Below are 25770 nucleotides of genomic sequence, written 5' to 3'. Positions count from 1 at the left end.
GTCTAAAAGTCATTAACTGGATAACCACTAGAACCTGTTTTTCTATTGGAGAAATTAGAGACAAGCCCACAAACACACATCTCCAAAGTACAACCAAGAGACGCTATATATAGTGTTGAGGAGAGGATAGGATGGATGATTTAGTCTGCTATCTCAGTGATGTATGTGGTCCTCAGATGACAAATTCAGCAGCTGTAAACCCAATAAATTATAACAGAAAGGAAGTGAAAAGTGGCAAACCATGGGAAGCCACATCAAGGCATCCTTGGCATCTTCTCCAATGAGGATGTTGTCTTCTGAATGAAGGAACCAACAAGGAACCAATCCTTCATTAAAGAGTTAGACTGCTCTGACTACTGTTCGTTCAATAAATCATTCACATGACTGGAATTACAGCTCTCAGATGGCCAGGCAGAGAGATGCAAAAAAACTCCAGAAGTATCCCCAGCCAAGAGCGAACTGGCAGACAACACAAAGGATAAGGACTTGCTTATTGAAGGGCAGACTGCATGAATTTATGTACTTGAGCACTAAGGAGTGCTTAGGAAAATTCCACGCTTATGCAGTATGTTCATACCAAGAATGCAATTTGAGGAATCACAAGATAGAATCTGCAAGATACAGATCTGTATTGCTTTAGGAAAGCATTCATTTCAGAGGGTAATTCTCAAATATTTTATCATCGTATGTAAAATAGGTTCTCAACATATAAAGATAAAACAAAAAAATATAGTTTTAAAGCAACGAGCACACAAAAACTCTGTCAGCCAGGAACCTGAACATTCTTGAAGCTGGAAATACTCTTCAAACTTTTCCTTATGCAATAAGGTGAGGAAAGACTCAGAGAAGAGTGGATGACTTGATAGCCTCCCATCTGATAGATGCAAGCAAATACAGAAAAATCTACCCCACTGTGGCCACTTGAAGTTCTCAGAATATAGTAAAGAGTGAAAAACATAAATATATTCTGATAGTCTATTATTTTGTTATTTCCAGTAGCAAATCTTCAGCACCTTAAACAGCTGCTTCTTGGAACAGAAAGAAAAGAACATCAGGCAAGCAGTTTTGACTCTGTTCTCACAGAAAAAACAGCTGATTTTGAACATGAGGAAAGTATGATGCAGCTCTGTTATGACAGAAAAGGAGGATGACAAGAAAGTCAACAGCCATTACAAATGATAGGTGAAATGATAGGTCAAAAGACTCGGAGTCTTGAAAAAAGAAAAAGAAAGGAGAAATAAATGGAAAAGGAAAAGTCTGAGAATACAAAATATAAGAATTTCAAATGATGGTGCAAGCTAATCCATAAAAGTCTGAAATTCTCCCCTCTCCCTGAGGGGGAAGAACATAATAGGGGTAAACAGGAAGCCAAATGACAACACATCGTTTCAAAAATGAAATCTAGCCTGAACAAATTATTCAGGAAACCAGGAAAAATTTAAAAGCTATTAGCTAAAGGCAATAAATAAGGCATTTAAGTGTATTTCACAGGAAGCCTATGAAAGAATCAGATGTTCCACTAAAAGATCAGGCATCAATTATGGATACTGCAGATAAAATAAATGACTTCTGTGCATTGATCTTTACCACAGAACATGACAGAGAAACATCTCCTGCCTACGTTATATTTCTAGTAGGAATCACTTAAGGAGAAAACAAAGCACTTGCGTAAAAGAAGCATCAGGAAAAGGTTCTAAAAGATTATGTTTTAAAGCTCATTGTGAATTTCAGGGCATTTGCCAACAAATAAAACAATCTATTAAACAAACAAACAACTAAAACAACAAAAACTGCACTGATAACCATCACACAAACAGATTAAGTATCAAACTGTATCTCCCACTCTCACAAAAAAAAGTTGAGCTGAGATATTCTGACAAAAGCATGTTTTGAAGTCAGAAAATGACATCTCACTGAGAGTGAAACTTCACTGGAACAAATAATTGCTCCAAATATTTATCTCTCTAAAGACTTTCACAAGATTTCTGTAGACTAGGAAAGGCCCATATCATTTTCAAAATTCAGCAAGCTTTGAATACAGAAGAGTAATTTGCTGCTTGACTGTAAACAAGTATCAAATTTATGTTTTGCAGTTGCCTGCACCAGTACTTTTCACTACTACAGCAAGCAGCAGAGAAATGGAAACTGGGTGGAAACAGATGGTACAGGGCAAGAAACAAGCAAGACACAATGCCATCATCAGATTTTCATAGTAAGACACTGAATTTAGAATTCTCTTCTTGTTAGGTGGAATTTTGAAAGGCAAGGCTGTCCTACAAGACGTATACATCCTTTTGAAAACCAGTGTTTTGGAAGAAATAATACTAAAAGTAGAATAAGAACGTTGTGAGCACCACTATAGTGAATAAGATCTTTTGGGGCACAATTTTCTGCTCATTGAGACTCATGGTAACTTCTCAACAAGGTTTGGGGTCGGTGGATAGCATGCCCAGGTGATGATGATGACAATGAGATGTGCATTCAACTCAGAATACAGTGGTATCATGGATGATAAAATGGATTCAGCTGGCAAGGAACGTTTTTGTAGGGGAAATATCAGCTAAAATGGCCCATGATATTGTGAGAAACACTCAGTAGCCAATAACTTAGGCTCAGGCGAGGATCTCAGTGAAGTAGTAATTTATTTGTGATTGCAATGGTGGGCGTCCCACAAGCAGGAGCGCATCTACTGGTTCCAAAACACAGTTTATATACTTTTTGATGACAGGACCCTCCCCTGTTTCCCCACTGAGTGGGTAATCCAGGTTCACAATCTATCTGATGCTTCACAGACAATGCATGGCCTTCAGTTGCCGGCCTGTTAAATTTCAAATTTCTTTTGACTTTTTTACTGTTTGAAGCGGCAATGTTTCGTCACTTATCTGACTTGACTTAACACTGTGATTTTCCCCTAATTGTTCTAAGGAGTCTGGTTGTCTGCATTTTACAAGGTCACCTGCTAAGTTTTCTTATCGCTGCAAGCATATCTCAATACCCCATTCCTTACCTTTAAACAATGTAACTCTGCAAAAACAATATTTTTATTCCCACAATATACTGAACTCCTCCTCCTCCGGCTCATACTACTTCTTTCTCTTTGATAGTGCCACCCATCTACGGAGAATCCCTGGGAGAAATAGTACAGGATCCTGTAGGGAGCATGACAGGAATTGATCCCAAAGCTGACTCTGGGCACAGCACAACATCCTGCTGCAATTTCCTCCTTAGCTCTTCAATAATTCACCTACAGGCAGAGTTTTATCATAATAAATTAGGCCTATGAAAATGGATTCGAAATCTTCATGATGCATACATTTCCACTGGCTTTTCTCATCTCCTGAGCTTCTAATTCTGTCTTTCTCATTCGCTCTGAGCACAAGACTTCTGCTCCTACCTCTGCTGTACAACACTGTCTCTCTGGGTATTTCTGGAAAAGCTTTACTAAGCAGCAACAATACAAGAATCAGCACAGAACACTGAAAACAGCATTTGCCATTTCCTTACATCAGTAGAACATAAATGGCATAGCACATATCAAAAACTGAATGAGGAAAGACAGCTTCTGGTAGGCTTACTGTGTATCTATCTTCCAACTAAAACACCACTTGGGAACAACTATTACATGTCCCTATTTAGAAGATTCTGCAAAACTAATCAATGAAACTTCTACATAGTTATTAGACTATGATCTGATAAACAAATATATCAGAATCTATTAGACTCCATGCCTATTAGAAGATCAGGCCCAAAACAAGCAAACAAAAAATTGCAGTATCAAGTCTTCCTTTGATCGTATCTTGATTTCATGTTAAGACTCCAAATATACAGTGTGATTTTAGGTATGTTTACAAAATCATCTAAAATCACACTTTCTGTGATGCATTTCACAGTGGCTATGTATACTAGTTACACAATCAATTGCTTGTCTCCATGGGAAGTCGGTCATTTGGTAAAGTTTCATTCAGTTTACAGAGAAAGACTTTGGAGAACTGTGTTTTTTTCGTTGTTTATTTTGTCTCTTTTTTTTTTTTTAATCTGAACTGTTTAATAACGAGTCTGAGGCCTCTATCTGTTTTAGTGTAAACTCTTGTTAAGCAATGACCTTGAAACCTTTTCAAGTTCAGTCTTCATGTAGCTGTTCGAACATGAAGCTGCAAAACTGTACAACTTGGCTTTCTGAAGAACAGCCACTTTTCTAGATGGAGACTTCTGGAGATAAATTCTAACCACTAACCACCCAAACTAACTGCATCAAGTTCACAAAGAAATGCTAGACACAAGCAGAACTGTCTAGGGTACCAAGAGCCTACCTACATGAGCCATTTGTTTCCTACTAGAGTAAATGTTAGGTCAAAACCGTCATTGATTTTGGAGCAAGGAGATCCTTGATTCTCCAGGATTAGTGCAATGGTTGCTTAAATTTTTAAATGCTGTCTTACCTTACAAAATGGCCAAATATTACCTTACTTCAACAGTTTATCTCACAAACTTTATTTTTAATTTTCTGCATAGTCTTTCCTTTTAAGAGCAGAATTGCCATCCATTATAAAAGACAACCATCATTAACACAGCTGTACTTGCAAACCCCCAATAAAACCTGGAAGCAATGCGACCACTTCAAATAGATGTCCACAAAAAAAAAATCACTTAGTTTCTCCTAATGCTTCTCTGCCTACTAGCTGAGCACCCTGACACATTATCGCAACTGAAATAAGTGGTCAGGGGTGGACATACCACTAAGAAAACTTTTATGTTATTTTTAAAGCAAAACATCTGAAACTGCAAACTCTTTCTTAGTGTTTTGATGTTCATGCAATGAGATTATGATGTAAATGTTACAAATCAAGATTGACAGAAGCATTGAGATTCATGCAGAATACAAAAACCTTGCCAAAAACCCTTCCATACAGATACCAGCTCACTGTTCAGAAAAATGGACATCCAAGTCTGGCACAGCTGTGCCAGACTGACAGCATCTGAATGTGCCCCTTATCCAGCCACATGCCGAGCTGCCACTGACTTCAGTCGTTACAAATGAAGATTTGTAGCCTTGAGCCATTATTATCAAAATTAACCCAGCTTTAGTACTACTTCATCACAGGCAGGATCAGACCTCATACAGGCTGGGGAAAACACATCCCACTGTAGGTGACGCACACCGTTTACTCTGGTCATAAATAGGACACTGAGCCCAATCTAGTTGTTAATAGGACAGAACCATTCATTTATTACTCCTTCTTGTTCTCAATTCATTTCATTATCGTATTTGCAACCCGAATACTCCCAGCTCTCCATTCCAAACAGCAGATTATGCCACTTAATGGCAATTAAATGTCCTAAAGGCATTAAAAAGGCTATTACCAAAACATATTTTCAAGCTCTGCCATAAATCATTTCACATGGGCTTTGAAATTCGTAGTGAATGAGCCGTCAATGGGAACAACTGTGCTGGGGTCATATGTCGAGGTGCTAACACAATATTATTCTTCAGTAATAAGCAATGATACTAAGACTTTCTCTGAACTACTAAAACAATTGGAAAACACGAGAATTTTAAGATGACAAGCAGTCTCTTACATGCCTTTAACATCTTTTACTGATACAGACATCATTTTTAAACCCCGAAACTAACAGCAGGATAAAAAAGCAAATATCAAGTTTTACACTCATTTATTTACACTTTAAAGGTAAGCATATCAGTGGAAGTTATGAAACATTTTCGATTAATTAAAATAAAACACATCTACAACTTTGCTTACGTTACTCATGCTATTAGAAGGAGGTTGAAAAGGGGAAGGTGAAATCATTTGTACATTACCAAAGAGACACCAAAAAAAGAATCTGCCAACTTTCTCCTATTAGTCGATCTACTTGAATACCTCTCCTATAAACACAATCTCACTCTCCACCCTGTATTACAGATCTCCTGTAATAAATACATTTATTCTTGTTACAACAGATCTTTTTTTCCTCAGAGATCAACATAGCTACCTTTAATAAAAGTCAGCTATAAGCAAATGCAGAAGAGACTAGGGTAAGCAAGTCACTCCTTTGTAACTGTTTATTTTAAACGTTAGCTAGTGCCCACTTATTCTCACTTATCTCATTGGGTTTGGATTTGGCTGAGGATCCCACCTACTCAGAGAGCACTTTGCCTCTATGTATAGAAGACTACACCATACTGAATGTGTTTCTTCCTTTTGATGTGAGATATGGCAACAATAACACTTCAGTTCTAAAATATAGCAAGGCAGCAATATAAAACATAGTAGTTACTAAAATTCCTGGTGACAACTGACTATAAAGTTAAGCTAAAAAGATTTAAATGGGTTGTCATAATGGCAGCTGCTGGCCTAATGAGTGCCCCAAATTCAAACCTGACTCATCTCACTGCAGGACAAAAAGGAAAGAATTCTTAACTAGAATAACTGGCTTGTTAGGGTGTCCTGAGCACAACCCTGTCCTGCTTTAAGATACACCCTTGCTATTCAGACACATATCTTGGCTATATTTGGAGACACACTTTCAAATCACCTAAAAAATAAAAGCTTCCATCCCTTCCCTTGCAATACCGAAGTCTGACAGATTTCACTATTAGACAATTGCTGAAAATGATCATACACAATCAATGGCACAATTGATGATATCCAAATATATTCCAAAAATTAAATTAATTGCATTTCCTTATAATTTTTCAAACTTTCGTTATAACACACCTCTCACTTTTCACCTTCTTCATCATATCTTTATTTCACAAATAAGATAACCTGATCTTGAGGAAAAGAAGTGATTGCTCCAGGCCTGCTAACTTCCAGTAACCAATTATTATCTGTTACCATCACTGAGGCTTGAAAAACTTTTGGGGATGACTTACAGACTAATAAGCAAGCTGAAATTGTGAAAATGAAGTAATTCTATAGCAGTTGTCTATTATAACAGCACTACGCCATTGAAGTCTGAATTTCTGGTAGAAGTAGGAAAACTTTCTTCAAAGTCAAGGTAATTTCAGTTGTAACAACGAAGGACAGAGCTTCAAAGACAATAGTGCATCACAATTTATTCAAGCTTTAGCACTGTCTTTATACAAAGTACCTCCATCTATGCACTATGTGATGTGCTTTCTCAATACCCAGTGGGAAAATTATTTTGTTCTGTAATGTAGGAAATTATTATACAAGTAGCTAACAAAGACATGAAACAAAGCTGAATCTCAGGAATTATGTGGCAGGGTTTTTTTGTTTGTTTGGTTTTTAAACATCAATTTATCTTCTATAACTACTACCGAAATTCTATATCACATGTATTTAATCTAATATCCTGCTATTTACTTTATTTATCCCTTTGATTATCCCCAACTTTGTTTATGCAGAACTGGACTCAACATCAAAGTTTTTAATTACCTCTTTGCCAATGTGGAGATTGACAAAAAACTTGTGCTAATTAGGAGATCTTCATTATGTTCTGGACTCTACATTCTTTAAGCAGCTTTGGTTCTTGGTTTACATGTAAAGCATTCAGTCCAGTACCTGCCTGTGGTCTAGCCTGCCTCTTCCTATGATTCTTAAGAAACTGCAAGAACAGCCCACAGATCCCACTGAATACTCCGTTACATGAGAGACCAGATCCAGAAATCCCAATTCATACTCTGCATTTTAATCTCCTATGCAGTCTTCAAAGCCACAGCCAGCAACATAAAAAGTTGTGGAATGTATTTCTGCAGAATCAGATCACATTTAGAACGGCCTTCTTACAGCTTTTCTCTCTTTAAAATCTGTGTGTCCCAGTTAGTTACTGAGTCATAATGGTTACTGTATTTCACTACACAAAATATACTATATTTATAGTATATTTATACTATATTTAACCAGTATCTACTAAGGAGAAAGGCCAAGAGTCTATGCTGTCACATAGATTGAATCAATAAACAGGATTACAAACTTGAGAAAACATTAAGAGAGTATTAGAATGTTATTATGGGATGGTTGAAAAATAATCTCTAATCAAATAATTCAAATGTAATGTATTTAATTAATTAGATATAATCTTACGGTGTCTCCTTTGTGTGATTGTCATTAAAAAAAAAAAAAAAGCTCCCTAGTACACCCGCACTGCTTTTAAAATGACAAAATTCTCACAGTATGCAAAACTAAAACATTTCAGAAGATTGATTATTCTTTTCATCACCTCAGATACTTCATCCTCACTGCAGGACTACCCACAATAACCTCTTCACCATAAGGACTTTTAGCTTGGGCCTGTCCAATACACTTCATATTCTGTAGGTACATCACTCCCCAGCCAGGATCATTGTTAAAATAACTAAAATACATTTATTCCTGATGGTCAAAATAGAATACATAACTGTCCATGCTGCCAAAACATGCACTGTAAGCAAACAAGGAGTGAAGAGCCTTTACTCAGCAGCTCCTCAAATTGTGTTTGTTCACATTTACAGAAGCACCTTACAGCACTGAAGGTGAGGCTGGCTACAAATCCCCTACATCTGTCAAGGTAATGTATGATAGCTTTCCAAATGTAAGTAAACACAAGGTTTAATCAAGCCTCATAGCGCACCCTGTTACAGAAATTCAGTAGATGAAGCAACCTCTTCAATCTCCTGTAAAATAAAAATTACAATAATCTCTTCTTACTTCCTCTCTTAAACATATCACACACTAAAATTTCAGCTTTGTATGTTCAGATTAAACCCAGCCATCCAAGAACTAAAACCTGTATGAATTCCCTCTTGCAGGCAGATATTTCTAAAACCAATTTAAAATATTAAGTTACTATTCTTGCTTTTCATTTAGGACTAAGTAAGACTCTGTAATGAATGTGCAGCAGATAGGAAAGAGTATTAGAAACATTTCTTTTCCTCTGTGCTTTTGCACAGAACAAGACAGGACAGTTAATGCTGGCAGAGGCAAGGCAAAGGCTATGCCTTCCCAGCTCAGGCTGTGTGGAAGGGGAGCTTCTGGAGCAGAAGCAAGAACAGGCACAGCCCACCCACCTCCACTGCCCACCCGCCGCCCTTCATCTAAGGGAAGGCGACAGCAAATTGCCAAGTGGCAAACATTCACTTTCCTCAGCACAAAGATACCTCAATGAGCTCTCAGTCTGTAAGCCCCATGACTCTAAAGGTATCCTCTATGCTGCATTTTCTGGGTTGTTTTTATCATCTTCATGCATGTCAAGGTCGTCAGCTTCACAGCTCCGGAGGTAATTAGTTGAGGCAAAGGTGCAACCTCCTGCCAGAGCAGCCTTGGTGGGAAAAAAGCCTTTGCGCACAATGCAAACCTGATATGTAAGTACATAATCTCAGTTTAGGAGCAAAGACTGAATCATTTCTACGTTGCTTTAAGATAATTTAAAAACATGTATTATAACCTCAGAAACAGCATTCACACTGAGTAACTTTACCTGTTAAAAGATTTACAAATAGTTTTCATATGCAACCTGAATTTTTCTAACTCCAATATTTTTGATTGATGAAAATTAACTGTAACTAACTTTATTACATTGAGATAGTCTTACTGTATGTTTCAGTGAGTCAGTTGTTTATTTATATGTTTTGTAAACAGAAAATTTACAAAATTTTTAAAAAGACTGAAGTCTAAAAGCAGAAGAAACCCCAACTACTTAAGGAAAAAGCTTTGCTGCATGTATTTATATGTGACTTTTTGGCTTTTTAGTGGAAAAAAAAATATAATAAAAATTGAGAGGATTGAACTTCAACACTGTGACCCTTACGTAGCTGGGTCAGATTGGAGGCTAAAGACTAATGCGGTTTAGCTATTTATGAAATAATTATAGAAGTACCTCTACCCTCCTAAATCAGGAGCACTGACATTCAGCAGAGTAATCTCCTCAGTGAAGTTCCTGAACCTGCTACCCACTGAACCCTGGCACTGCAAATTTTTCGTCTTTGATACAGTTAAAAGGCAGGAAAATGACTGTAACATTTCAGTGCAGCCTGTCTCTAAGTTTCAAACAAAAACCCTGTTTCTCTTTGGCAAATTCACTGACAGATTGAACAAGAAAATTATTTTCCTCTCCACACACCACTGCTCTTAAAAAACAACAACAAAGCACAGCTCTTTGTTAAACAATTGATAGATTGTTTTTAGGAAGAATTACACAACCAATTCTCAAGTCAGAATTTCTGGAAAAGCTTGACACTACTTCAGTGACACCCCTCTCCCCACTTGCACTGTAATTCACAGGGGGAAAGGAAACAAAGATTCCCTATGTCTTTTTTTTTTTTTTTTTTTAATATATTTACCAGTATTGCTCAACCACTGAGGAGGTTAGAGAGCTACAGCTGTCAACCACTTGGAGCACTCTACTGAAAATGCTATTTTATTGTGCATGGAAATGGGAGACACAAGTAACGTATTAGCATTGCACAGTGCAGTATAATTTAACATGCTTTATACAAGTTGGTTGTTTTTGTTAAAATCTTGTTTACATTTAGAAGCAGCATTGCAGGCTAGATTACACGTTTTCTGCATCACACGTTAGAAAAAAAAACCCTTGTCAGTGCAGTAAAAAGAGACCACCACAGATATTCCAAGATAATAACCTCATCTTATCTCAAATGCTCTCTTTACAAGTTCTGACATCAATGAGAATAATCAAATCTGTAAAAGAAGCACTTTGTTATTAATACTAATTTAATGGTTTGCTGTTATGCAGAGCTATAGCCCCTCTAGCTGGTAACAACCAGCCATCTAGGCTCAGCTCCTATTGAACTTGAATCTTGAACTTTAACAGTAATGATGCTGTGAAATGAAAAACGTGAAGATAATGTTATTGTTTTTAAAAATCCTTATATCTTAAAATACAACTGAGCATCTCTAACGTTTCAGAAAACATTTTATATCTACATGCTTTAGAAAAAAAAAGTGTTGGCATATTTGTAGGTGATGAAGTAATACAGAGAAAAACAACGATAAAAAACAGATTATTCTGCAAAATAATACAAAAATATATAAAATTCAGAGAAGGAAATCCTTTAGAAGTTAGATGCAAAAAATCCACGATCAACATGTCTCCTGACAGCCTCCAGCTAACCAACCACAATCCCCCAGAACACAAAGATTTTACTACAGAACATATTTCAGGCAAAAATACACAGCATAATGGTGCATTTCTCATGGTAGTACTAAACGCGCACACACACAAAGCAAAAAAGAAAACACATCAATGGAAGTTCAACTCTAATAGGCACATTTAAATAATGCTGACAACCTTTAAAAAGCGGCACTTTCAAACTGATGTACTTTTGGTTAAAAAGGCACAGTTTGTAAGCACTGACACTGCAATCTAAGACACAGTAACAGATTTAATCACACAGATGTTCACATAAATTGACCCTGATTCTGCACATGCATAAGTCTACAAAAGCCATCACCTTGCACGCCCTCAATTGGGCCTCCATGTTTGCAAAATTGGACCATATATCAATCTCATTATAAAAAATAAAGACTGAGCTACTTAATGCAGCATAACTTCTATACAGAGCATTACCAATATACATTTTCCTCAGTTCCTTGCTAGCAAAGTTACAAAATGCCTCAGTGAAAGGTCTTTGCTAAATATCAATTCAGTTTTCTACAAAGAGCACCTACCATATTGCCAACATAAGTGCATTACTTATGTGCATCTTCCACGAGAATGTAAAACACAAGCTGGGGATGGGGTTAGGATGGGACACAGCCATCAATCTCTTGGAATTGCTAAGGGATTAATTCTAATTTAGAAAGGAAAAGCCAAACCATAGGTCAAAAAAGGAGCAAACGAAAAGGAGATGTTACAGCAAAAAGAGGAGATTGTGCAAGTTGTTGGGCCTTTTTTTTTTTTTTCCTCCCAGGGACTATAACAGGAATTTCTTGTTGTATGTCAGACCAAAGTTTCACCTCATCTTCTTTCCCAGTGATGCTCTCATTCAGAGCCACTGCAGCAAGATTTGAATGGTGAGCCTCTTCCATTCTACTTAAGCTTTCCCTTTAGTTCCTGCAAAAATACAAAATTCAACTTACTCTTAAGAAAAAACATAAATGAGTTTGGACTTAAAAAGCTCTGTTCTGATCTGTTCTAATCTGTTGTTAAACCAATTATTTTTGAAGCTGAATAGTCTCCTGCAGTCAGCAATCAGTCATCACACCTCCAGCATGAAAGTCATAAAATCCTCCTGTTTACATGCTACAAGAGAAACACAGCTTTGGAAATGTAGAATACTACACTGGAGGACAGAATACTTGGAGGATTCAGAAAGGATGGAATACTGGAAATTTTGTAGTAGGTTTTACTCATCTATATTTTTAAATATTACCTAAGTACATGTACCTTTGGAGTCAAAAAGATATTGATAGAGTTCCAGAAACAAGCATCTAAACATTTAGCAATAAGCATTTTGTAAATATATTTTCCCTGATATGACCAAATTTCACCTGGAGCAGTTGATCTAACTGATTCTTTTTACCTGTTGAAAGGAAAGTGAAATTTCTAAATGCAGTCTATTTTAATTTTCCTTATGGCCACTTGATTCACTTTTCGCTTCTTGAACGTATTTTACCCAAGGGGCTGCAGAAACCTGAAGAAAAAGTAAAAAACCCCTCAGAAATGTTTGCCCACCTACGTGTGCTTCCTTCCCCCGCCTCTTACCTAGAAGTCCATTTCAATGCCTGTTTGCTTTTCTGCTCTGGTCAGAAGTGCCCTGCTTGGCAAGCCTGTCTGATCCGCCCTCGCAGGCAGCCACTTTCCTCCACTGAGGATGTACTTTACCCAGTGGAGTGGCTTCAGAGTAGGTATGAAGGGGAAGGGAGAAGTATGAAAGCAAGTTTAAGAGATGTCCGCCTTGGAAATTAGTTCTGAGCGATGAGAAAGCACAATCATGATTGTGATCCGGAGCACAGCCTCCTTGTTAGAGGACGCTTCTAACCCTCGCCATATTGATCCAACAGCTAAGTCCTTTGGAGTAAGAAATTATCTCCATAGCCCAAAGTATCCTGTTGCATTTTGTCCACTCTTGTAAGGAAGAAAACATACCTGTGCTTAATAATAACAGTGACAGCAAATCCCTCCCAGACAGCAGAACCTGAAAGAGACTTTCAAGTGAAAAAGATGCACCTGAATTTGGCGTTCAGTCCACTTAGCTACCATGAAGCCTCCTAAGATTACCAAACGCACTTCGACTTCAGTGCAGTTTCTTCACTGACACACGCTGCAAGGCCAAGCACCACAACCAAAGCAGAGACCAAGCCAGCAGTCACTACGGTCCATGAGGTCCAGATCCTCCTTAAATGCAGGGAATGAGCAAATGTACAAATGCTTGCCTGTATTTCCTGCATGCCTGCAGTGAAGATGGAGTATTGCAAACTTGTTCAAGCCACAACAAAGAGTCCAAAAAAGAAATCACCAGCCTCAGAGATATACAGAACACTCTGGTTTGGGTTTATTAATTTATCTTTGTGACCAGGTCATCCCCCATGATTTTACTAGGCACGTTTTCTTGTGCTGTTTGCAAACAAATCATGGGAGAAATCATCAAAATCAAACAATGGTATGCTTTAGATGCTTTCTGAAAGCCACATGAGCTCTAGAATTTAAAGATAAAGTCAGAGCCAAATCCATACCAATCCTTGCATTTGCTGGGTTTTGCAGGAGGTTTCAAAGCAATGAGTCAGTTGATAAATGTACTGCAACACTAGACACAATACTGTAGATAGAGACAGGTCTTCTGCTTTAATTTTTAATTTCCATTTTCTGTGGGTTTAGACAAACCACTGACATTACTTTAGCATAATACTTTGCAATGAATCAATAGTTTAATTTAATAATGGTATTCTGTTGTCAACATATAATATATCACATAATGTTCTTGTATAGATGCTAAAAAAATATGCCAAATAAAATGCAAGGCTTTGCTTTTACCAGTGATCACAGCTTAAATCAATGTAATGAGAATCCTTACAGCCCCCAAAAGATTTTTCTTCAGGCTTAAAAGGCACCATGGAGTAATTTCAGCCATATTCCTTCCTCTTATCATACCAGTGCTGTGAAAGCTCTCCTAGGTCACGCTATTCCAACAAATATTTCAACAAAAGGGAAGTATATCCAAACTGAATCAATGCACACTTCTGTGAGTATAACTTTTACTTAAACATTCCACTTCCTTATGAGCTTAGTGATAATTATGCTAGTTCCTAACTATAAAGGGCATTATAAACAGAAAACGAAATTAAGCCCAATACCATTCCCCTTAATTGAACAGATGAAGCAAGTTACAGCCATAAAATAGGAAAAATAAAATAAAATTACAATTACTTCCACTTCAGTGGTATGACTACAATTCTCTATTATTTTTTATCTTGACAGTACTGCTGACAAGTATTTAAGATGGGAAACACAAACCACGTCTGTGGTACGTTGACTCACGGTAATGTGAATAGAAAGCAAGTGGGAACGAGGACGAGAAGCAAATGCTTTTAGAATTCCCAGTTGTTCAATATTTTTTTTTTTGGTTCCACAGCTTTTGATGCATCACAGATTGATAAATAACTGACATATTAATCTTAGTCAACGTTAGAGGCACGTGCTTTACAGTCACGTGTGCTCTCCTCGATTCCAATGACAGCTCACGATCAGAACGCAAAGTGTTCGCAGAGACATGTCACTTGTTGGCAGAATGCTTCAGAGCTCTGGGAAGAGTAGGTCTGGTTTTACTACGGCTTGGCACCTCCCACTACACCCTCCAGTTGGTGAAAACCCCGCAGTTCCATCTAAGTGTCATCCTTAATGTGAAAAAGATATTTGAGTCAGTGCAAAATAAAACAGCTTTTACCAAAATGTCAGCGCTGGTAGCAGTTCAGCTGCCTGATGCTCGTTACTTGAACCCATGCCGTGCATAACAAACAGACAGAGATATGACTAGGATAAATGACTGGACCAGAAAATCTTTAGCAGGAAATCAAAGTATACCCAGGCAGCAGTCCGAACTCAAAAGGAAGGTCGCAATTGGACTTCACCAGATGTATTGATTAAGAGGTCTGTAACATCTCTTTCCCTGGTTACTGTGCATTAGTTGAGCCCCACCTGCCTGACCTCAGTTCTCTGCATTAGCCTTTGGTCATATGAACACAACAGAAACCACGGTGCTATTTCATAGCTGAATTCACACCGGAATTCTTATAAGTACGGTATCTCAATTTAAAGATAATAACATTACTGAAGAGCCCAGAACACCATGAAAAATGCATATTGGAAAAATCAGGGCATGACTCTTTAGAAATGAAACCAATGGCTTGATAAAAATAAAACCTCGCCGGTGTGTTCCAGTCAGTTGGCTGATTCTTCCAATCTACAAGCCGGGCTGCCCTTCCAAATCAATGATTGATTGTCATGTTGAACGCTGGGTAGAGAGGCCGGTGCTGAGAAGCCACAGTGTGTGTCTGATCATGAGAAACACATGCAGGCACAAGGCACAGAGCGAGATCTGATGAGTAAGTGGCTTTTGCTTAGTCAGAACCTGAAGGATCTTCATCAAGAACTTGCAAAACAGCTAACACATAGCTTGACTTTGAGTGAAACACAACCAAGAATTATTGTCATTATGCACACCCACAAAAAAGTGAGAGATTTCACAACATCTCCTCAGATGAATACACACACGGAGAAAAGGCTTTACCAACATCTACTTCAGGTGGGCAATCATCTGGCTTTCTGAAGACAGAACTCCTGATTTGCCTCCCATTTTCCTAAGCCACATTTTGAGCCCATTTTTACGTTTTAAAACAATCAAAGAAACTGCAACATGAAGCAATATAAACAACGACAGCTGCTTCTTTTCTTAAAAGCTGTGAAAGGCTAAATAACCTACAACCCCTGCCTAGATATGTGCCTTGCCAAGCCAGAGGATCACACAAGGCTGTGCTCTGTTTTGAAAGCTGGGGCATCAGATTTGTCGTGTCAGATTTGTATTCACACGATACAACAGGATCCATGACTTTCATTTCAATAGCAGCTGGAGCAACGGGCACAGAAGGATCATGCAGCTAGCCCTGGAAAAATGAGGATGTGTTTGTTTTAAAATAATTTCTGTCTTCCTAAGAGCTGTTAGTCACCACAATCAAAGTTAAGAGGCAGATGCAGATATCTGCTGTAGGGTCACACCATGTCAGCAGTTGCTGGCAGAAAGGCTACATTTCTTCTCCCTCTCCCCTCCAGTGGATACTGCAGCCTCAGAGAATTCTACACGTATCCTCAGAGATGCTTATGTGTACCAGCAAAGTACCGCTGCAGGCTTTACAAAAATTTCCACATGCCCTACAAATTCAAATCCTGTTTTATGTAATCTATTTAATCTTCCATTAATGATAATCTCTGCTATCAATGTGCCCAAACAGGGTCAATTTCTGCTGGATTTGCACTTCTTGCATTTCATCCTATAACCCAGCTGTACTTAATGAGGGGAAACACCCTGCTGTAAAAGGTATTAGCAGTCTCCCTAAAACAAATAATAGTTACGAGACTGCGTAACTGCCAGGAACGTTTCAAGATCATGGGCTTTTTTCTTCCTTTGTGTGCCTTGTGTGGAAGAGAGTCCTGCCAGCCGACCATTATTTATTAACCAGGATTTTATTGCCTTCTATACCTTGTAAAGAAACAGCATAGAGAGGTGGAAATTGCAGCGGATTTCTCTTACATACCCAAAAAGATACAAAGGGGAGAAAGGAAAAGATTGCAAGGGAGCGTTTAGACCCTGATAGATCCCACCCGGCAAGCCCCAGCAGCATTTCAGATACACACATGTCACTGCAGTTGGCAACACCGTGTAAGATACCTGCTTCACATAAAGCTTGCGAGCAGAGACACGGACTGAAAATTACGCTCCCTTTGCATGTGTTTCAAAACAGGGTTCTGTGCAGCTCCATATACCTAGCGTGGAACAGCTAGAGCTCAGATCCACGAGAGATTTTCCTGCTGGTAGCATCCAACTTCCCTGGGCTGCAGCTACAGAGCAAACCAGCTCAGACACACCTGTAAGGGATGGCTCCTTCTCAATTGCCATAGCAGACACTGGGGAAGCAAGTTACTGCCTTGTTTGCTGTTCTGATTTAGTGGTAGTTTTATTCGTAATCGTTCCCAGCCATCCGCCACCTGCACACCCACCCACACATACACGTCCAATTTGCTGTTCTTCCTATTTTGTCAATTCACAAGATCAGTTCACCGTGCATATACTCTCTGTCCCGGGGTTCATCAGCAAATAGATTTAACAGACAAAATAAAGTTTAAAGGACAAGCTGACAAAATCCTCCAGTGGAAAAACCATACATTAACATGCAGAAGGGGAGCCATCGGCAGTAAAAGCAATCCAGAGGGTAGCATTCAATTGAATTGATGCTCCTAGCAGACGCAACTAAGAGTTAATGGAGGACACAGGCTCTTCATTTCCTATGCTGCATCCAAGAAAGCGCAGAAGACTATAATACAGTGTAATTGACCATTTTACTAAACAGCACCGCACACAAGTTCTTTCGGCATGGATTGCATTCGTCCTAGATAACCTTTACGAGAAGTGGGAAGTTGATGCGCCCAACCCAAATGAATTCCCAGATTTAACCCGAATCCTTCGCTTTGCGCCTTGCAGTGGGAAGAGTCAGGCACCAGACATTAATCGGGGAGCTAGCCCCCTCCTCTGCTTAAAAGAAATAGGCAGCGACGGGCTGAGGCTGCGGACGGCACGGTACGGACAGGAGCCTCTGCGTGTTCGGGGGTGCCCGGGTGCCCCGGTGCCCCCCTCCAGGGGAGCTGGCGGGGGCCCCTTCCAGCAGCCGGGCGCTGGGATGCACAGAGGGAGCGAGCATCCTTCCTGGGCCAAAGGCTTGCTTTTTCTAGGGAGGCGACCGTGCGGAAAGCAGAAGAAAACTCCCTCCCCGCCAGCCCCAGCTCCCGAGGAGCTCCCTGCCCCTTGCCGGGAGCCGACGCCCGGCAGCCCCCCCGTGCTCCCCGCATCTCCCGGGTGCCGTCCTCAGCCCGGCCCGGCGGCGGAGGCTTCCCCGCAAACCGCACCGAGATGGGGCACCTCAAATGGCCGCTCCACCTCGACACCCACCACGCGAGTGGGGAACCTGCCGGGGGGGCTCTGAGGGGGAGGGAGAGAAGGGGCGCAAAGTTGGCGGCCCCCCGTGGGGCAGCCCCGAGGGCAGGGGCCGGCTGCCTGTACTTACGGGTTTTGGGAGTCGTGCTGGCCTCCGGCGTGGTGGTGGTAGACTCCTGGAAGGGAGACAGGGTCCAGGACGGCGCCGAGTCGTGGACGTAGATCTTGTAGGAGGAGGTAGCGTGTGCCGCAGTGGGCCAGGCGGGCAGCGGCGGGCTGCTGGGGGCGGCGGGCGGCGGCCGGGCACTGCGGCCGGGACCGGGACCGGGACCAGGGCCGGGGGGGCCGCTGGCCGGGGGCGCGGTGTGGGGCGCGGCGGGGTGCCGAGCCGCCGTGGGCCTCGGGGCGCCCCGAGCCGGGCCGCGGGTGCCGGGGGGCCGCGGGGGGGCCCGGCTCATGGTGGTGAGGCGGGGGCTGACACGGCTGGGCGGCCGCGGCGTGGCGGCAGCGGTGGTCTCCGCGCCGCGGGGGGGGGCGGTGGGCTTGGAGAGGAAGAAGGGGTCCTGCCCCACGCCCTTGGCGTCCATCAGCTCGGTGGGCACGTACTCCTTGACGGAGCCCACCACGATCCACTTGAGCAGCATAAGGCTGAGCCCCAGCCCGATGAAGCCGATGAAGAGGGGCACGACGCACAGCCACGTCTGCTGCCGGTTCCAGACGATGCAGTCGCTGCAGCGCAGCTCCCGCGGCGGTCCCCCGGCCCCATCCCCGCCCGGGCCCCCCGCCGCCGCCGCCGCCTCCGCCGCCCCGGGCGCCGCGGCGCCGGCAGCCCCCTCGCTCATCCTAGGGGCCGTCCGCAGCGCGGCCCCGGGACATCAGCGCGCCGCGGCTGCCGGCGGCATGCGGCGGAGGTGGGCGGAGGGGCGGCGCGGAGGGAGCGCCCCGCTCAGTGCCGCCGGCAGCCCGGCATGGCGAGCCCCGCAGCGCCCCGCGCAGCCTCCCGCGGCCGCGGAGTCAGCGGGACGGCCGCGCCATCCGCCGGGCGCCCGGCTCCTCGCCTCTCGGCTCTCCTTCTTCTGCTTCCGCTCCCAGGTCTTTCCTTCTCTCCTCTCTCCTTCTTTTTTATTTTATTTTTTCCCCTCCGTGCGGTGGGTCGCGAGATCCAGCCTCCTCCCTCGGCGATGCCGGCTGTCACCCCAAGCTGGCGGTCCCGGCGGCGGGCAGGCACATTCCTTCACATCCGCGTCCCTTCTCGCCTCTCCGCCTTCTCCTCGCCCCTCGGGGCCAGGGGCTCTCTCCTGGCCGTCTTCCTCTCCTCCGCTCCCTCCCCCGCCCGCTCGCCTCCCGCCTATGCCCGGCCGCGGCGCAGCGGCAGCGGCGGCGGCTCCAGCATCCCCCGGCTGCGCGGCGGGGAGGCGGCGGGGAGGCGCAGCCGCCACTCCGCGGCCCCGCGGCCAACCCGCGGCCGGCGCCGGGCCAGGGAGGCCGATCCGCGGGCGGGGCCCGGGGCAGGAGGCTCGGCTCGGCTCGGCTCGGCTCCGCTCCCCGCCGCTCCTCCGCGCTCAAGTCCGGCCCGGCATCGAAACTCCGCCGAGGTTTCCCGAGCGAAAAATACAAAAGAACGTAAAATCCAGGGGATGGAAAGGACACCCTGCAGCAGGGGACGCCAGTGGTCCAGGAGGCATAAATACGGATCCGGCCACCGAATAGGCACGCACAAGGCAGTTCCTGCCAAGCTTGCAGCTCCTGTTCAATTGTGCATTCCTAGCGCGGCGCAAGGGAGGCAGGCTAGCGCGCAGAAAGTAAGGCGCCTCCCACCAAAGCCTAATGGTGGTTTCTTAATGCGCACAAGATAAATAAATGATCCAGGCAAACCCCTCGGGAGAGTGGATGCTACGGCAAAAGGAAGGAAAAGAAGGAAAAGAAAAAAAAAAAAAAGGAGGGGGGGGGGGGGGTAAGGGGGTGCGCCTGACCCCATCCTGGGGCAGTAATCCAATAGGCTGCCGCTGTATGTCCAAAAAGACGTGTGGAGGGAGGTGGAGACACCTCCGGAGAGGATTCCTAGCGAACGACTGGGGCTCGGGACGAGGAGCTGCTTCCTGAGGCTGATGCTACCTGATAACCAGCACTAAGCAGCGTTTGCTGTTGTTTGTGAAAGGGATTTCCCTACGGGAAAACGGAAACCGGCAGCAGGCACCTGCAACAAAGGGACGGTCCCCCCGAGCAGCCGGGGGTACTGCCGGGACCGCCGCATCCCGAGCCTGCAGCCAGACAAGTTTGGGACCCAAACTGCTCTCCCACCTGCCCACAGCAGCTCTGGAGGCACCACCGCCCCCTTTCCACTCCCGTATTGGGCAAAACATTTCGTCGGCTGGGGTGGTCACTGAAGGGTCAGCGGCGGTGCACCAAAGGGTGGCTTTATTGCTCATTTTCGACATTTTAGAAAGTGACCTATAAAATTATATATGCGCAGATGTTTTGAAACCCCTTTTTTTTTCTGAACTATTAATCCATCGGTGTCATTGTGGTAATGACACTTAGGTATGATTTCCTTAGCTGTTTACGCAGAGGCGTGTTAATATTGAGGCAGAATAATTGAGCAGAAAACAATGGAAACAAAATGTGAAATACATTTGTTCTGTATATACATAAATATGAAAAATAAAATATTGAATTTCTGCTCAGAAGGAATGTTAATAGCATTAATAATATTATATGAAAGGTGCATTAAGTAGACACTGAGATTATTGTCACAGTGAGCAATCTGACTGGAGCCTGGCAGCTTTGCTAGGACAGGCCTGTGCTCACAGCTATGAGGAAATCTGGGGAAACGGCTTATTGGGTAAGCACACTCTTTAAACCCTTTCTCATGAAAAACACTTTGGCATTGGAAAATACAATTTACAAATTTCTAACCCTTTGACAAAGAGGAAAAGGATTGGGTGAAGGCATTCAGAGACAACCACAGGAGAACTCTTCACTACTTAAGCGGACGCCCAGTAAAGCAAGAAAATGAGCAAGATAAGGATGTCTTAGAAATCCATAGAAGCTTTGTCATAGATTTTTTTTTTTTTGGAATCCGGCATTCCTTATGGAAATGTAGAACTAGGGGCTTACAGTTGTAAGTGCCTGTCCTGCACAGCCCTCACCTTCCTCACAAGCTATGCAAACTGTTGTCCTGCTCCAGGCATTGCACTGCCTGTACAAATGCCCCTTATCTCTTGCCTCTTCTGCTACCATACTGCTGTTCTTCAAACTCTGTATGAATTGTTCTTTGTATTCGTTCTCAAACAATTTGTACATGCATCTTGGGAGAACGTAACACAAGAAATGCATTTTACAGCCCTCACAAGAGAGAGAGCTTTTAAGTCCTTTTAAGTGCGGATGACCAAGTCCTGAAGTCTTTCAGTATTTCATCTGCCTCAGCTACATTTCTTCCCTCCAGTAAGATTTTCAAGCTGTCAGCTCCTAAAATTTGTAATGGTTCTAACGGAAAGGCATCAGGATATGATACCATTAAGATGACTCAAGTGTAGCCATTGCATCGTTTAATATTGAAAGATTTCCTGTATTATGAGTAAAGATTTTTCAGACTTCTTTTCTTATAATTTCCTATTCTTACCATTGGGGTTGACAAACAGCAACAATTATTTAAATTGGCTGGGGAATGCTTTCACTATGCCTTCATTAACTGGATTGCTTAAAAACAGATATCCCCCAGATAAGTTAATGAAGATCGTACCATTGACTGCTTTCTTCTTTGAAGAAAGTTCTTTGGTCTAAAAATATGAAATGTCTACGTGCCTTGACACAGCAAGCTCAAAGTAGCTTCCCTTTAACCCCATAGTAAAGGCAAATGTATTTCAAATAGTGTATCCTTCAGTTAAAAAATAAAGAAAAAAAATAAAGGAAAAAAAAAATATAAGCTCTTTAACATCTACTCTGAAGTGTTACAGAAATACATCATGCACCTTGACAGACAGCTGAGTGCAGGTGGTGCATGGAAAACTCGTTCTGTAATAATTTAGCCACCAGTTAAGCTGTTACGATGTATTCAAAACCACAGACTCTAAATTATTCTAGATTACTTCTCTGTCCCCAAGAATTAATATTAAAATCATAATCAGTTTTCCAAATCAGCCCACTCTTGTTAAACTGAATCTGTTCAGTGCATTAATTCTAATTTACATAGGTATTTTGTAAATTTCACTTGCATTTCTTCCTACTCATTCTGTATCATAGCCCAACTTCTTTACTCTTCTGGAAATATATTTGTCACGATCAGAAAACAACATATAATTTATTTTTCTTCATAAAATGCTAAGAAATGCTCAGTGTCCCCTTGAGAACATCTGTAACTCAGATGGAATTAAATAATTTATCCAAGGTGAAGTCAGAAGTGGTATTTTCTTAAGGACTGATGTGATACACACGACCGATATACTGTTTATGAATATATTGTTTTGTTTGTCACAGGGAGTTTAAGTTTTGACTGTACAGTAGATATGCCACAGCTAGCAGTTCTGTGACAAGGGTTGTGTTCCTGATGGCTTCACATCTGCCTCCATATAGCAGAACCAGTGACATCATCTTCAAATAGCAAAATGTAATAAACAAGTTAAAGGAGTTAGATTTGCTTTAACAATCAACATGGAAGCAGTCCTAAAGATGTCAGGATAACTCTCCTCAGAATAGTCAACAAAAGAAACAAAAATTCTAAATGGAAAATAAGACCCTTTTGGAACCACATCTATTTCACCTCCCAAACAGCAAGCATTTGAGATCCTTATATTCAAATCCCACATACACACACAGTTAGAAGCCTGTCTTTCCTCTCCAACTTCACAAAATATCTGAAGACATTCATCATTAATTCATATAAATATTATCTGAAGCTGTGGGCAACAAAACCTCTACAGTTACTTTGCCTTAGGGTGCGATTGGCTGCTGACAACATAAACATTCCCTCCGAATTCTGTGTTCCTCCTGTGCTCACCTCATTTGCTTTATTCTGATAGCTGGGCAATTGGATGTGGCAACCAAACCAGAATTTCACAAACAAAAGATGTTGGAATTGTGGCCGGATCTATCAGTAGGTGTTACACTCCCGGGGTATTTTCTCAAATTAGGGCATTGAATATTCTTACTTCATCTTTCTTCTTAGCTTTCATCCTCAACTCAGCTACAGCATATGTGCCCCTCATGTCTGGTTCACAGTCATGGAGAACTTTCCTTTTTGTCTGAGGTGTATTTCTATTCTTTCTTTCATATGAAACATATAAGTGGTTTTACACTGATCCCTTTAATCACCACTCAGAACTAAAGTACTCTTTCCTGTAATGATTGCTAAAATCGCTATTAGGCAAGACAGACTAAGTTTTATTCAACAAACGTGTTGTAAAGAGACTTGATCTATATACTGGTGCATAGCATAAAGCCCAAAGTATCCCACCTTGTATTTTTATGCAGGATGTCGTGAGTGCTTCTGGTAGTGGTGGAGAAACAGCACAAGTCGCAACAAGTGAAAAATCCACCACGGAGTTCAAAGGCACGGCACCAATTTGAGACGTTAGCAAGCTGCCAGTTAGCATTATGTCAGTCTCACACAGGTGCAAGATGAGTGACAGTTAATTTCAGAATAAGGAGAAAAGTCTGTTCTCTCTCACTGCAATATAAACTCTGAATAACAATCCCATGGCTAAATTAATTGGATAAAATACACCTATCCTTTCAAACGGTGCAAGTATGCTTATTGCTCATCAACAGTCAGCGTGTCCTCAACTTTTTCAGATCACACATAGCCCATTTGCAAGTGCCAGAGCTGCCACTAAATATTTAGAATTACACTTGAATCTACATCAATGGATATGTGCAATTCAGAGTCTCTCTTGGCATGGTTCATAGTGATTAATTGAGACACGGCATAACATTAGAAAAAAAAAAAACACACCCCAAATCTTGCAAAAATATGTTTCAATCAGGAAATATTAGTACACCAAATATTTTCCTTGGAGGAATTTATTACTAAATAACTGCAATCCTAAAAACCTGAGTCACGTCTTATCAAGACAAATTCTTAATATTCTCTGCTGACCATAAATTCTAAGGATTTCAGTGGGAAAAATTCTGTCTGGCAAGAGTGAAATCAAAGTAGTTTTTTAATTCTGATTTTAGTGGTATTGTATCAGTCCCTTAAGCACACACTTAATAATGATTTCAACTAAGATATATAGTGGCTATTCTTAACAATGCCCTTGTGATATACTGAAGCCACTGGAACACAACAGAAATGCATATATTCCTCTTCAAGCCATTGTAACCCCTGAGATTTTTATCAGGAACATAAATTGAAGATGCCAAATAAAGAAAGATTTGAAAGCAAATGTGCAAAATGCCATCAAAGGGGCTTGATCCAAAGCACAATGAAGTCAGCAGAAATCTTTCAGTATACTGCAATCTGTCTTGGACTAAGCCCTAAATCAAAATTCAAACCTTTCCAAGATTTTGGACAAAATGATGACACCAGCAAGTGAGAAAGCTTAAGAAGCAATCAGTCATCGACAGACAAGAAAGTTAAAATTACTTACTCTTATGAATCACTGCCTTTTTTTTTTTCCCCCAGGAAACCCACACTTTTTCCATCCCAATTAATACACTTTATCCCAATTAATCAGGCAGAATGGGAGTATACATTTCAGACCTTGGCACCTTTCCTGTTTTGTTTACAAAACTGTGCACTGTCCCATGTAATAGGGACTTCAATCCTATGCAAAGAACTCTGCTGCCAGTTGTTGCTGGATAAATGATCTGGGCATAGCTTTTGTTACATGACAAGACTAGGTACATCCTGGAAATGCTCACACTTCTACCAGTCTGCCTCAAGGAATCGTGAATAAGATTTAAATACCTTTAGTTCCACCATCCACCGCAGCATCTGTAGTCTTTGCAGAGAAGTGATGAAGAACATACTGTTTCTGTGGTGTTCTTCATATGCTACCAAAGGGGTGAAGATGTTTAGTGGTAAAGCGTACCTAAGAGAAAGATGGGCAAGTGTCTGGGTCCTCCTCTACCCGATGGCCCTAGCGAGGGACAAAGATGTGTGCCGGCAGCCTCCAGGTGACTACTGCTCCAGCAGCAACTCTGCTGCTCAGGCACAGCCCTGGAAATTCCTTCAATAACAGGTCTGAAGTATCCAACATATTCCTTCTGGGTTTCTCCTGGAAATGAACACAAAGCAACAGAGACTGTCAAATTCAAGAAGTGTTTGAGGCATCCAGATAGTGAATTAGTTTCAGCTGTTTCTGACCTTGCCACCAGAGAGGCATGAATGCTCTTTACAAATGGTAAAATTTTGAGGGGAACATCACAGGTCAAACGGTGCACCTCCAGATGACTTCCAAGGAAGTTCGAAATTGTTACCTTCTCTTAAACTACAATTAGTTACTAATACTTTTTTTTTTCAGTCTTGATTGCTTTTGATAGTAAATAAAATTGCCTTGTATTACAGTCTTTGTATAAACAGTACACTCATCATAGCTGTGAAATGCAAAAAAAAAAAAAAAAAAGATTTTATATTTGCATAAGTGGTTTCAATTATTTTTTACTGTTATTAGAGTGATCAAAGACAAAGCAGGATAATAGAAGCACAGGAAATCTGTATTAGAGGC

At 41.7% G+C, this 25770-nt stretch overlaps 2 protein-coding genes across 3 annotated transcripts in view; both read right to left on the bottom strand.

Moving 5' to 3' along the window:
• The window catches only part of NRG3 (neuregulin 3), a 404839-nt gene extending 385743 nt beyond the window's left edge, over nucleotides 1-19096 (bottom strand). For both annotated transcript variants that reach the window (XM_080596380.1, XM_080596381.1), the window contains exon 1: nucleotides 18234-19096. In XM_080596380.1, coding sequence (XP_080452506.1) covers nucleotides 18234-18945 — 712 coding nt within the window. In that variant the 5' untranslated portion in view covers nucleotides 18946-19096. The remainder of the gene's footprint in view (nucleotides 1-18233) is intronic.
• LOC308196820 (uncharacterized protein) overlaps nucleotides 1-25770 on the bottom strand; it is a 460768-nt gene that overhangs the window by 6489 nt on the left and 428509 nt on the right. Inside the window, exons 7-8 of the mRNA XM_080596449.1 lie at nucleotides 25174-25320; nucleotides 25011-25096 (exon numbers count right to left, since the gene is read on the bottom strand). The gene's annotated coding sequence lies outside the window, so the exon portion shown is untranslated. The remainder of the gene's footprint in view (nucleotides 1-25010; nucleotides 25097-25173; nucleotides 25321-25770) is intronic.

The sequence above is a fragment of the Anser brachyrhynchus genome, assembly GCF_964034855.1.
Source record: "Anser brachyrhynchus genome assembly, chromosome: 6".
NCBI classification, from domain to species: domain Eukaryota; kingdom Metazoa; phylum Chordata; class Aves; order Anseriformes; family Anatidae; genus Anser; species Anser brachyrhynchus.
Note: the sequence above shows the minus strand (reverse complement) of the source record. Positions and strands in the feature narration are given on the sequence as shown.